This window comes from Podarcis liolepis (genome assembly GCF_965112155.1).
Source record: "Podarcis liolepis genome assembly, chromosome: 11".
NCBI lineage: Eukaryota > Metazoa > Chordata > Lepidosauria > Squamata > Lacertidae > Podarcis > Podarcis liolepis.
In genome coordinates, this window is record NC_139565.1 from 12,007,256 (window position 1) to 12,020,673 (window position 13,418).

Sequence of the window (13,418 nt, forward strand, 5' to 3'; positions counted from 1 at the left end):
CATTTTAGACTCACAGTTGTCCATGGAGGTGCAAGCTTATACAGTGGTACCACTAGTTATGAACTTAATTCATTCCGGAGGTCCGTACTTAACCTGAAACTGTTCTTAACTAGAGGCGTGCTTTCGCTAATGGGGCCTCTTGCTGCTGCTGTGCTGCCAGGCAAAGTTCATCCTGGGGCAAAGTTCTCAACTTGAGGTAACTCTTCCAAGTTAGCGGAGTTTGTGAACAATATACCTCACCCAGTCCTTTTGAAAATCATGCTGAGAAAGCAATGGAAAGGAAAGCAAAAGTTCAGCATTGTTTGGAAGACTTTTGAGTACCATTTGATCCCTATTTTATCACCATTTAGGGGAAACAATTATAGTTTAATGCATATATTACGCATCTTGGATCTGCTGTGCCAAACCTTATTTGCATTTTACTTTCCTTTTTATGAGGATATTTGATTCCAGCAAAATATTGTGTGACTGACAGTAACTATTTACATATTCAGTGGCAATGGCTATTTTGATCCCCACTTCAGTGCCATTGATCTCGATTGGACGACAGCAATGAAACCGAGCTGTCTGTTTATGTGTACATTCTTGGAATGGAATATGCTCCCACCAAAATGTGTGAGTTTTGCCACTTGCGTTAAAGCAAAATGTGAGAATTGAAACCTCCCTATGTATGGAAAACACCACTTACACATAATTACGCCCACAAAACATTTTCCTCTCTTTAAATTCCCTTATGAATATATGGAATTTTGCTTGTTAGAAATTACTGTACGATGCAATAAGCATTTACGAATTCTCATGACTTAACAACACAGCATGCAGATGAGAGCAAGGCAGAGAATATAATTCCATGGAGATGAGAAAGGGAAACTGGAGCCAGACGGCTAGCGTATGTTCCTCTATTTCTTTATGGGATATTTTCCCTTCATACCATGCTTTCATATTTTGATCTTCTAATTTCTATTGCAGCTAAACTTCAGAAAACGTATGACAGTTCAAAGATCCTGGAAGCTTTGAGCTCCATTGTGACTAGGAAGTAATAATCCGCTTTTTCTTTTTAAAGTGAAGTCTGGTTATTTTTTTCAGGTGCTCAGTACCCAGGATCAAAAGCAGATTCCCCTATTATTATTATTATTTTACTTTGCATTTAAGCATTAAGGAGCCGTGTCCAGAAAGTGGTGTTGGGGGATGAGTGTTCAGACCCGTGGGCTCTCACTTGTGGGGTGACTCAGGGTTCTGTCATCTCCCCCATGCTTTTTAATATCTATATGAAGCCACTGGGAGAGATCATCAGGGGGTTTGGGCTGGGTGTTCATCAGTATGCAGATGACACCCAGCTCTACCTCTCTTTCAAATCAGAACCAGTGAAGGTGGTGAAGGTCCTGTGTGAGTGCCTGGAGGCGGTTGGAGGATGGATGGCGGCCAACAGACTGAGGTTGAATCCTGACAAGACAGAAGTACTGTTTTTTGGGGGACAGGGTGTGGGTGGGTGTGGGGGACTCCCTGATCCTGAATGGGGTAACTGTGCCCCTGAAGGACCAGGTGCGCAGCCTGGGAGTCAATTTGGACTCACAGCTGTCCATGGAAGTGCAGGTCAATTCTGTGTCCAGGGCAGCTGTCTACCAGCTCGATCTGGTACGCAGGCTGAGACCCTACCTGCCTGCGGACTGTCTTGCCAGAGTTGTGCTTGCTCTAGTTATCTCCCGCTTGGACTACTGCAATGCGCTCTACATGGGGCTACCTTTGAAGGTGACCTGGAAACTGCAATTAATCCAGAATGCGGCAGCTAGACTGGTTACTGGGAGTGGCCGCCGGGACCACATAACACCGGTCCTGAGAGATCTGCATTGGCTCCCAGTATGTTTCCGAGCACAATTCAAAGTGTTGGTGCTGACCTTTAAAGCCCTAAACAGCCTCGGTCCTGTATACCTGAAGGAGCGTCTCCACCCCCATCGTTCAGCCCGGACACTGAGATCCAGCACTGAGGGCCTTCTGGCGGTTCCCTCATTGCGAGAAGTGAGGTTACAGGGAACCAGACAGAGGGCCTTCTCGGTAGTGGCACCCGCCCTGTGGAACGCCCTCCCTTCAGATGTGAAGGAAATAAGCTGTTATCCTATCTTTAAAAGACATCTGAAGGCAGCCCTGTTTAGGAAAGTTTTTAATATTTAATGCTGTATTGTTTTTAACACTTGATTGGAAGCCGCCGAGAGTGGCTGGGGAAACTCAGCCAGATGGGCGGGGTATAAATAAATTGTTGTTGTTGTTGTTGTTGTTGTTGTTGTTGTTGTTGTTATTTAACAACAATAGCTGTAACTTATGCAAAGGCGCACAAAGGAACATGGGACGCTGCCTCTGGCTGAGTCAGACCATTAGCCCATCTTCCTCAGTATTGTCTACACTGACTGCCAGTGTCTCTCCAGAGTTCCAGACTGGGGACAATACGCAGCCCATTCTGGAGATGCCAGAGATTGAAACTGGACCCTTATGCATTCAAAACAGATCATAGTTCACAGAATTGTAGAGTTGGAAGGGACCGTGTGGGGTCACCTGGTCCAATGCTCTGTTACTTAACTACAGCCCTTTCCTGTATGCAACCACTGAAAAAGCATGGGAGAAGATGGTACCTTGAACTGACTGACTGTCACCATCACAGTGACCAGGGTAGGGAATGTGGTGTGCTCACTTTGCACACAGTGGACGCAGGTGGCACTGTGGTCTAAACCACTGAGCCTCTTGGGCTTGCCGATCAGAAGGTCGGCGGTTTGAATCCCTGTGACAGAGTGAGCGCCCATTGCTCTGTCCCAGTTCCTGCCAACCTAGCAGTTCAAAAGCATACCAGGGCAAGTAGTTAAACAGGTACTGCGGCGGCAGGAAGGTAACTGGCATTTCCATGTGCTCGGGTTTCCATCACGGTGTCCCATTGCGCCAGAAGCTAGTGTTAGGTCCATCATGAGACGTCCACCAGCTTCTAATCACAGATACCAGCAGCCTTCAAACAAGCAAACTTTCCTTATTATCGCTCCCTAGCATCCCACTGCCAGAAATTGCCTCCTTCCATTCACCACTTTGCCTCCTCCAAGTGGAAGAAACCTGGGCAGTGCTGAATGTCACATCCATGGCCAGGTGTGTCCTGCTGGAAATAAAAAAGGGCTTTCCCCTTGGCCTGCCTTTATATCCCCTCAGTTGCCAAGTTCCTTTGTGACATCACAAGAAACCCACAGACAATGGCAACAGCTGGGGAGGCATCATCTTCATTGCTTTGAGCCACACAATGGGAAGTGCACCTATCAGTGATTGTGTGCTTGTTTATTCAGGACATGGGTGGAGCTGTAGTCTAAACCACTGAGCCTCTTGGGCTTGCCGATCGGAATGTCGGCGGTTCGAATCCCCGTGACTGGGTGAGCTCCCGTTGCTCTGTCCCAGCTCCTGCCAACCTAGCAGTTCGAAAGCACGCCAGTGCAAGTAGATAAATAGGTACTGCTGCGGCGGGAAGGTAAACGGCATTTCCATGCACTCTGGCTTCTGTCGCAGACCTCCATGTGACAGAAGCAGTTTAGTCATGCTGTCCACATGACCCAGAAAGCTGTCTGTGGACAAACGCCAGCTCCTTTGGCCTGAAAGCAAGGTGAGCACTGCAACCCTATAGTTGCCACCTTTCTGTTGCAACAAATGCTTACAAGACTACATACAAGCAGGACAGAACAGGGATGTTCATTCACTATTGTTTATCCCAACCACCTGCTGTTCTGGTGTAGATGCTGCCTCTGTACATGGATATTTCATTGAGTTAACATAACATAGCCATCGATAGATCCTATCTTCCATGAGCGCGTCTTCTATTGTGTTTATTTGCTTAAGAGAGCCAGTGTGGTGTAGTGGTTAAGAGCGGTGGCCTCGTAATCTGGTGAACTGGGTTCGCGTCCCCGCTCCTCCACATGCAGCTGCTGGGTGACCTTGGGCCAGTCACACTCCTCTGAAGTCTCTCAGCCTCACTCACCTCACAGAGTGTTTGTTGTGGGGGAGGAAGGGAAAGGAGATTGTTAGCCACTTTGAGACTCCTTCGGGTAGTGATAAAGCGGGATATCAAATCCAAACTCTTCTTCTTCTTCTTCTTAAGCCATCATATCTGGAGGATGCCCCCCCCCAAAAAAAAAACTTGTGCAAATTAATCTCAGCATTTATGAATTAAATGATACGGCACTTATTAATTTTTTGTCTGTCTGGAATGTGCAGCAAACCAGCAGGCAGTTGCGCTTCTGCTCATCAGAAGTCCCTGTTCAGTGTTTGATTCAGATGGGGACACATTTGGGAGCAACCAGCTATTACCTCTGATCAGTTGCCAGTGATGACTGTGGGACTTTGGCAATTATGTTTAAAAATCACACACATGTAAATGTTCCTGGCATCCTCTTAGCCTTATATTCTCTGCTACAAGAGCAAGTTACATGTAGAAGAATCTTAATACCGAACACTGTATTTAATAAATCAAAGTTGTATCTTAAGGTATATTATTAGAAAAATCAATGCATATACCTCATACACAGAGAGATCACACCAAGTCAAAGCCAAAACAAGTTACAAACAATTTGGAGTAGCATTTATATAAGAATTTAAGTGGGACATCAGAAAGAGAGAGAAAAAATGCTTTTGTACTTAAGAGACAATGAATTATGCTTTGAAAAGTTGCTTCAAGCTAACTTTTCCTGTTGAAATATTAGCTCATTGATGCATGTTACATCACTCACCATTTAATCATTGGATATTGTCTGTTTTCTCTCTGTTATTGTGCTTATTTTATCATAAAACTACCCTTGAGATTTCCTGTATCAATTTTCTCAGGGAAACAAGACCGGATGTAAGTATTGTTTAATCTAAACAATCACTCATTTCTTGTATCTTCAGTTAAAAATGCTTTTCTTTTCTTTTTTGGCCCATTATCTTTAGCAGACTGACTTCAAAAATATAAATATCTACCGTATTTCTATAGAATGTGTGTGTATGTACACGGTCAATATTCATATTAAGGAATCAGGAACACTTTGATTACATGTTTTGAAGAAAACCCATCCACTTGCTATTTTTGCTATTGTTTACCGACTCTGAAAAGCCACAAGAATGTTCTTCGTCTTGGCACCACACAGAATGGCATTTCTTTAACCTACAGAAAACGTAAACTGGTGATATTCTTTTTCTACAGACAAAGGTTTGCAGTTCCTTTCTGACTGTGGCTTGTGAGCAACACAGCTACATATTTTGCCATGAGGTGGGGGTGGAGTCACTGTTTTTTCTCTGCCGGCTGATGGAGACAAAGTTCACTCCCGGAAGAAACAATCGGCAAATTGTTCTCCAGGTGGTGGTTGATGAGGTGGCTGATGCTGTCAAATATGCGGTCCTTTGTACGAACCTGAAATATAGAGGGTGCAAGGAGAAAGTTTCTATATGTTCCACAGAAATGGCGCAACAAAAACCCCGGCCATCAACATATATAAATCTCTGTTATTAGAAAACCAATTTGATGTACAGGTACTGATGGAGGATTGGAATAAAGAATTGGAGATCTCCATTTCGACCACACAGTGGCAAACTGTTTCAACTGCTATAATAAGGGTGTCTCTGGTTCTTAAATTGAGGCTCATACAACAAAAAAATAATATTTAGAATATACTGTACCCCATTATGTTTGTTTTAAAAAGTGCTCTCTAGGGCATGGGTAGGCAAACTAAGGCCCGGGGGCCGGATACGGCCCAATCACCTTCTAAATCTGGCCTGCGGACGGTCTGGGAATCGGTGTGTTTTTACATGAGTAGAATGTGTCCTTTTATTTAAAACACATCTTTGGGTTATTTGTGGGGCATAGGAATTCATTCATTTTTTTCTTCCAAAATATAGTCCGGCCCCCCACAAGTTCAGAGGGACAGTGGACCGGCCACCTGCTGAAAAAGTTTGCTGACCCCTGGTTTAGGGTATCTAACGCGGAGATGCAATAGGGATAATGCTTCTCTAAAACATATGTTTTTTCGTTGTCCTATATTGAAAGATTTTTGGCAGAAGGTAACTGAAACCATCAACAGAACTGTACGGAACAACCTTACATGACAGAGCAAAATATCCTCTTGAATTATATACCCAACACATGGAACCTTACAAAAGGACAATATGTGTGGACTCTCCATGCCCTGACCACGGCAAAAAGACTAATTCTGATGAAATGGAAAAATAAAAATGCGGCTCCCTTCTACCATTGGATTGAAGACTTACCGTATTTTTCGCCCTATAGGACACACTTTTCCCCCTCCAAAAATGAAGGGGAAATCTGTGTGCGTCCTATGGGGCGAATACAGGCTTTCGCTGAAGCTTGGAGAGCGAGAGGGGTCAGTGCGCACCGACCCCTCTCGCTCTCCAGGCTTCAGGAAGCTATGAGCAGCCTGGGGAGCCCGCGGAAGTTCCCGCAGGGCTCCCTAGGCTGCAGATAGCAGCGTGCCACCCAGAGCGCGGGGCGCCCTGAAGCAGAGCGCCCCGCGCCGAGCAAACATCTGCAGCGTGGGGAGCCCTGCGGGAGTTCCTGCAGGGCTCCCTAAGCTGCGGATAGCAGCCTGCTGCACGGAGCGCGGGGCGCACTGAAGCAGAGCGCCCCACGCACCGGGCAGACATCGGCCAGCCCCACAGGCTCGGGGGACAGCGGGGAGGCGCAGCGCCGCCATCCCGCTGTTCCCCGACCTGGTTTGGTTTCCCGGACCTGGTTTTGGGGGGGGGGGGAATAAAGGGAATTTTTTTCCCTTTATTTCCCCCCAAAAAACTAGGTGCGTCCTATGGGACGGAGCGTCCTACGGGACGAAAAATATGGTATATAAACTCACAGCATATGAACAACTTGCATATAAATGCAGACTTGCCATGGACAAATCCAATGATATTTGGAATCCATTCTTACAAATACTGTAATAGGTTAAGATCTGGTGAATAATAATATTGAAGTACAATAACAACCTTGTAAAATATACAGTTTTGGGTTTCCCCCCTCTCCCCTTTGTTTTCCCTTCTGCAAGGGCTGTGTTTCTCTTTTGTTTGCATCTTACCTTGTCTGGTGCACATATAGTTATGTACTTTTTGAACTTTCAATAAAGATGTTTAAGGGGGAAAAAGTTCCACAGAAATGGCAATTCTAAATAATGTTGGTTTGTAAAAAACTATTTCCCATTTTATTGTATTGTATTGTATTGTATTGTATTGTATTGTATTGTATTGTATTGTATTGTATTGTATTGTATTGTACTGATCTTGTTCCTTTGTTGTTTGCTGCCCTGAGCTCCTTCGGGAAGAAGGTTGGGATAGAAATACAATTAACTATTATTGATAATCATGTTGACCTTTAAGCTAAGGACCAAACTAGCCAAATGAATTTTATCCGTTATCCTCAGTCCAATACACGTACAAACCCAGTAAGCCACAAGGCCTGGCAGGAATTTCCTTGGTCTAAGCCCAATACTCTCTCCATTTCATTACAGTGGGTCAGCTGATATAAAACGCTATGTAAACAAAACAGTGCGCATTTTTAAAAATCATTGGGTAATGTGCCACTAAGTTTTAATCAGAAGAGACCCACTGAAATTAGTGCGTCAAACTTCGCTATGTTCATTAACTTCAATGAGCCTAATCTGATTAAAATTAATTGAGCATCTATTATTATTATTATTATTATTATTATTATTATTATTATTAGGCAAATGATACTCTATTGGGGAATTTGTTGGGGGGTGCATGCATTCTCCTTCTCTCGTCCCCTATTTAGTTTTCTCCCTACCCACAGAAGAGGCAGATCTCTCTTGTCAGACGTCTGCTCTAATCACTTACAGAGGGCTTTTGAAATTAGTCCAAATCACTTATAAATAAATGAGTAAACAAGCAATGGGGATAGCAAAGTGGAATTTCCAACATCAGCGCAGGGATGTGTTTTGAGAACGTCAGAGATTTTGGAAGGTAGCTACATCTTTCTCAACACTAAATTGGCAAAAGACTCACCACCTTTTTGACCCGTGAGGCACAGACAGAAGCACACTTTTGAAATGAAATATATTTTCTTGTTTGCATGAAGCGTTTGGCTTGCTACAAACACCTCAGCAACCTCAGGCAAATTCTCCTCTGTTGGAAATAGTTCCAAAACTAATCTCCGACTGACCTCTAGCGTTAACAGTGTGAGTTGCATTCATTGCTTGAGGGGAGGCTGTGAGCCAGCCAGCAAAATGTCTCTTGCATCTTATGAAAGTGTTGACCGCACTGCAATGGCTATTCCGTTCAACTGTTACATACACCTTCCAGAAGATGTGACTAGGGAAAACGCTGACAGGGAGGTTTCTGAATTTTGAGAGAGATTAAATGTTGCTGAGCTCTGATGGAAATTGCAGGCTGGGGTCCCAGGTGTTGAGGAAGTGCAGTTGGAGCTCTCCTCACACCCCTGTCATGTCATTCATAGATAAGCAGGTGATACTAAGAGACTATATGCATCCAGCGTTCATCCCTCAAAAAGAAATTAGTTCTGCACACAGAAAGATGGCTGTGTTAGCCTGTTGCAGCAGCAACAAAACACAGCAAAGAATCTTGAGGCATCTTAAAGACGTGTAAGAAATCATTGTTAGAGGATTACAGGGGGCAGTGGGAGTCTGAATGTTGTCTTTAGAGTCCACTCCAAGCCTCTGGTCTTATATCTGTAAAGTGGGCTTCTGCTGAATTGAAATTGAAATACTTTATTGTCACTTGTACAACTTGCATACAGTGAGATTACACGAGCACCCCCCACTCTGCTCTCTTAGTCTTAATTCCCCTCGTTTACTGATGCACACCCACCAAACCCGAAAGTCAGTTGCCCTGTTGTTATCTTTTCATTCAGCAGCCTAACAGCCCACGGATAGAAGCTATTCTTTACCCTGTTGGTGCAACTAATCATGCTTCTATATCTTCTGCCCGAGGGCAGGAGATCAAGAAAGTGCAGGCCAGGGAGTGAATCATCCCTGAGAATTTTCCTCACTCTCCTGAGGCAACATTCTTCCGCTATTTCACCCAGCGGATTCATGGGACAGCCCATAATATCTTGTGCTGTATTCACCACCCTCTGTAGGCACTTCCTATCAGATGATGTCAAACCACCGTACCACACCAGTATGAAAGGACATTTTCTATTGTTGACCAGTAGAAGGAGATCATCAAATGTTGATTGACATCGTTCTTCCTCAATACTCTGAGGAGATGGAGTCTCTGCTGGGCTTTCTTAACCACCTGGGTTGTATTTATTTTCCAAGTAAGGTCTTCACTGAGATAAACTCCTAGGAATTTAAAGGAAGAGACTCTCTCCACACAGCCCTCCCCGATGTACAGCGAGACTAGTTCTCCTCTCTTCCTCCAAAAGTCCAACACCATCTCCTTTGTCTTGCTGATATTAAGGTGCAAGTTGTTCCCTAGGCACCATGTAGATATTTTTTGGAAGTGGTCAAATGGAACTTTTTGTTGTGTTAATGGCTCCAGCCAGGTCTGCTGTCTCTTTGCAGAGCACATGTAATTTGTTGCCCCTGATACTGCTAAGCTGGAGACTCCCCCAGAAAGTGGGCAAACAGGAACAGGATTCTGCCCCACTCCCCTGGCTGGAGGCAATGGCATTTACAATAGGGCGGTTCATAAAAAACTTTTTTTTAAAATGCCTCCTCCAAAGGTCTTATCTTACTACACTAGGAATTATATCTGAAATTTCATGCATATCAGTCAATATCTTGACCCTCCACGAAAATAGCTGCTTACTTGGCCGTTTTCCTATGTCGTGAAGGCTGAAATTTCAATTCAGTGGAGCAAGGTCCAGATATTAACTGATATGCAAGAAATTTCAGACATAGCTATATAATTCCTAGTGGAGTAAGATAAGACCTTTGGAGCAAGCTTTTTTTAAAAATAAAAAAGAAAAAAGGTTTTTATGAACTGTCCTAATCTACGAGTGAAAAAGAACAACAGACTCCACTCTCATCTTGGACAGGGCTGGGAAGAGACACAGAGGCTTGGCTTCCTCTCTGTGCTGAATCCAAAGCTTTGGCCTTGATGGCCCCACCACTCCCAGTAACCTAATGAATGAGAAATGGGACTTGGCGGAGTGTTGATGCTGTGAGCCCTCCCAACCTAGACCTGTGTATATGTGTAAAACAAAAACAAAAAAACCACCGCTTAGTACAAAGACAACTCCAGTCACCTTCATTTCAAAGAAACCCAAAGTATGCTGTGACAACCTCTGAGAGCTCTTACCACCTGAGGACTGGAGAGCACATTATATTAATACAATACAGCGGTACCTCGATTTTTGAACATCTCCATTGATGAATGTTTCGGAACTCGAACACCGTAAACCCAGAAGTAAATGCTACAGTTTCTGAACACAGCTCAGCAGTCAAACATGCCACGATGCTTCCGTATTGAGTTTTCCATATTGAGTTTTCGGTTTTTGAACGTTTCGGAACTTGAACGGTCTTCTGGAGCAGATTACATTCAAAAGCTGAGGTACCTCTGTATAAGGCAGGGGTCCCCAACCTGCGGCCCAGGAGGCTGTTTAAATGGCCATGAGCCACCCTTGAATCGAGCTGCCCACTCAGCGACTACCTGCGCACTGCGCTAAACTGGTGCAACACGGCACGGGGACTCTCTTCCGCAACTCCAGAAATCGCTTCTGCGCATGCCCAGATGCCAAAAATCGCTTCTGCACAGGCACAATTTTCAGCATGTGGGCATGCACAGACGCGATTTCCAGTGTCATGTTGCACCGATCCAGCCCACGGAGGATCTCCGCAGGAGTGATCCGGACCATGCCCAGTAAGCCTTGCCAACCCCTGGTATCAGGCTTGTTGGTTCTATCAGCAGCAGCTGGTAGGGCAGAATGGGGCTTCCCAAAGATGGGGTTGCTGCCAGTTATGGAGAGGGAGCTGAGCAAGGTGTGTGGTGTGAGAGCAGTGGCAGGAACATCCGATTGGCTCTGCCACTGCACTTACACCATATCAACCTCCCCGTCACCTCACCCCTTTCCGTCGCTGTAACTGTAACTCACCCCACCAACCACTACTGACTTTCTGCACACCATGCCTTGAACATCCTTTCACATTTTGGTGCAAAACTGTGTTAAGGGAAGTCATGTGTTTTCTATACTAACAAGGTTTGAAGAAAGAGATCTACACTAAAAATTATGAAACCAATATCATGATATGGACTTGAAACTGGTTTTAGATGGTATATTGCTCAGCCCTAACACACATCATGCTTCGCGCTATATTGCCAGGTAAAAAAACTATGAAACCGATATCACAATATGGGCTTCAAACTGGTTTCGGATGATATATTGATATATTGTCCAGCCCTAGAATACACTAGTGGCTAAAACTGTGGACACTTTTAATGAAGAATGTAATAGAGGCAATAATTCAATCTTGGTTTAACATTATTACAGCTGCAGAATTGAAAAAAAATTGGTTCACTCCATGGGAAGGCATTGTAAGGCTGTAATTGAAGCTACAGGTTACCCAACCAAGTATGAACTGACATGGTAAGAAGTTTTGTATATCTCATTTTTTCTATGTGTTTCACATTTCTTCTTCATGACTGCTGTTGCAATAAATAATCCTTCACAAAAGTTATTGCATTGCATTCTTCATTACACTATCTTTCCATTGACATAAAATTTTATGGTATTACTTCAAAAAAAATGGTGTTATGAGCCATCAAACCTTTTTCCCAAAAGGTTTCCACAATTTTGGCCACTAGTGTATTCTAGGGCTGGACAGTATATCAATATATCATCCGAAACCAGTTTGAAGCCCATATTGTGATATCTGTTTCATAGGGGTTTTTTACCTGGCAATATAGCACAAATCATGATGTGTGTTAGGGCTGAGCAATATATTGCCCAAAACCAGTTTCAGTCCATATCATGAAATTGGTTTCATAATTTTTGACCTGGCAATATATTGCGAATTGTGGTGTGTGTGCTATGCAAACATCACAACGTGGGGAAAACTGTGAAGCCTGCCAATGCCTCTACATAGCTCCATCCTTATTTCAGACATTGTGATACACTGGTATATTGTGATTTTTAGCTGGGGATATATCATCAAATATTTGAAAACCAAATATCGCCCAGCCCCAATCTGTTCCCCTTAATTGGGGTCAAATGCTTACAGTTCCTTCAGGATCCACCAAGAGAAGGTGCTTGGCTTGTCCATTGTGTAACCCAGTCAGCACGTACGAGCCAGGATTGGAGGTGCTTTTCCTAACCAGGAAGTCTCCGCATTTCTTTAAGAGCTGTTCGGCTTCTTTCCTGCTCATCTCCCCTTGATACCAGGGTTCTGTGCTCAGTTCTGCTGCCGCACCTTCTGCTCTGGACAGAAGTGGGCTGGTACATTCAACTGAGGTAGCCTTGTTCAAAATGGGCCCAGGGGTTTGGTTCTTGAGAGCATCTTCAAAAGGGCCTGTTAGTAAGAGTGGGTAACAAATACAAATTAGTGGCATAAGTAGCAGGACAGCAATTCAGCGTAGTTCAGTGACTCGTTGCGTTTCCATACAATAAAAGCGCTGTCTTGACGAAAGATGTCTGGATATCTTGCAACAACCTGAAGGCTGGGAGGCTGAGGTCTCTTCCGTTGGATCTTAAATCCCCTTAACTTCCTCTGGATTATATACCTGAAGGAGAGTCTCCACCCCCATCATTCAACCTGGACACTGAGGTCCAGCTCCAAGGGCCTTCTGGCGGTTCCCTCACTGCGAGAAGTGAGGTTATAGGAACCAGGCAGAGGGCCTTCTCAGTAGTGGTGCCCGCCCTGTGCAACGCCCTCCCATCAGATGCCAAGGAAATAAACAACTATCTGACTTTTAGAAGACATCTGAAGGGCAGCCCTGTTTAGGGAAATTTTTAATGTTTTATGTCTTATCGTGTTTTTAATATTCTGTTGAGAGCCGCCCCAAGTGACTGGGGAGGCCAGGCCAGATGGGTGGGGTATAAGTAATAAATCATCATCATCATCATCATCATATATTATAAGGGGGAGAAATTGTGCTCCCACTGATCAGTAAATTCAATTAAATAAATTAACAGAGAAAATGGCAACTGTGCTAAACTAAGAATAGGGATTTCTCCTAAGTCCCTAGATTTTAGCGCAGCAAATACATACCTCAGTAGGCACCCCAACAGGTATAGGATCAAAAGTTGCTGCTGTGGCAATTACAGTTTTCAAGAAAATTTCTCCCCATTCTGCTCAACAGCAACAGAAACTAAGAATGATCTCCATTTGGCTAATAGAGTTATGACAACAGGTTCAAAGGCTTCAATTTTGTTGTCCTCCTGCCTGTTTTATAGCTTTGCTTTCCCCTGTCAGGCTTTTAAAGTGAGAAAGTTGCCATCTTTC

General features: G+C 44.1%; 1 protein-coding gene across 3 annotated transcripts in view; it reads right to left on the reverse strand.

Moving 5' to 3' along the window:
- Positions 1 to 4,394: 4,394 nt before the first annotated feature.
- The window catches only part of SHC3 (SHC adaptor protein 3), a 58,449-nt gene continuing 49,425 nt past the window's right edge, over positions 4,395 to 13,418 (reverse strand). For all 3 annotated transcript variants that reach the window (XM_083464912.1, XM_083464913.1, XM_083464911.1), the window contains 2 exons: positions 12,196 to 12,485; positions 4,395 to 5,404 (listed from right to left, as the gene is read on the reverse strand). In XM_083464912.1, the coding sequence (XP_083321038.1) occupies positions 5,276 to 5,404; positions 12,196 to 12,485 (419 nt within the window). In that variant the 3' untranslated portion in view covers positions 4,395 to 5,275. The remainder of the gene's footprint in view (positions 5,405 to 12,195; positions 12,486 to 13,418) is intronic.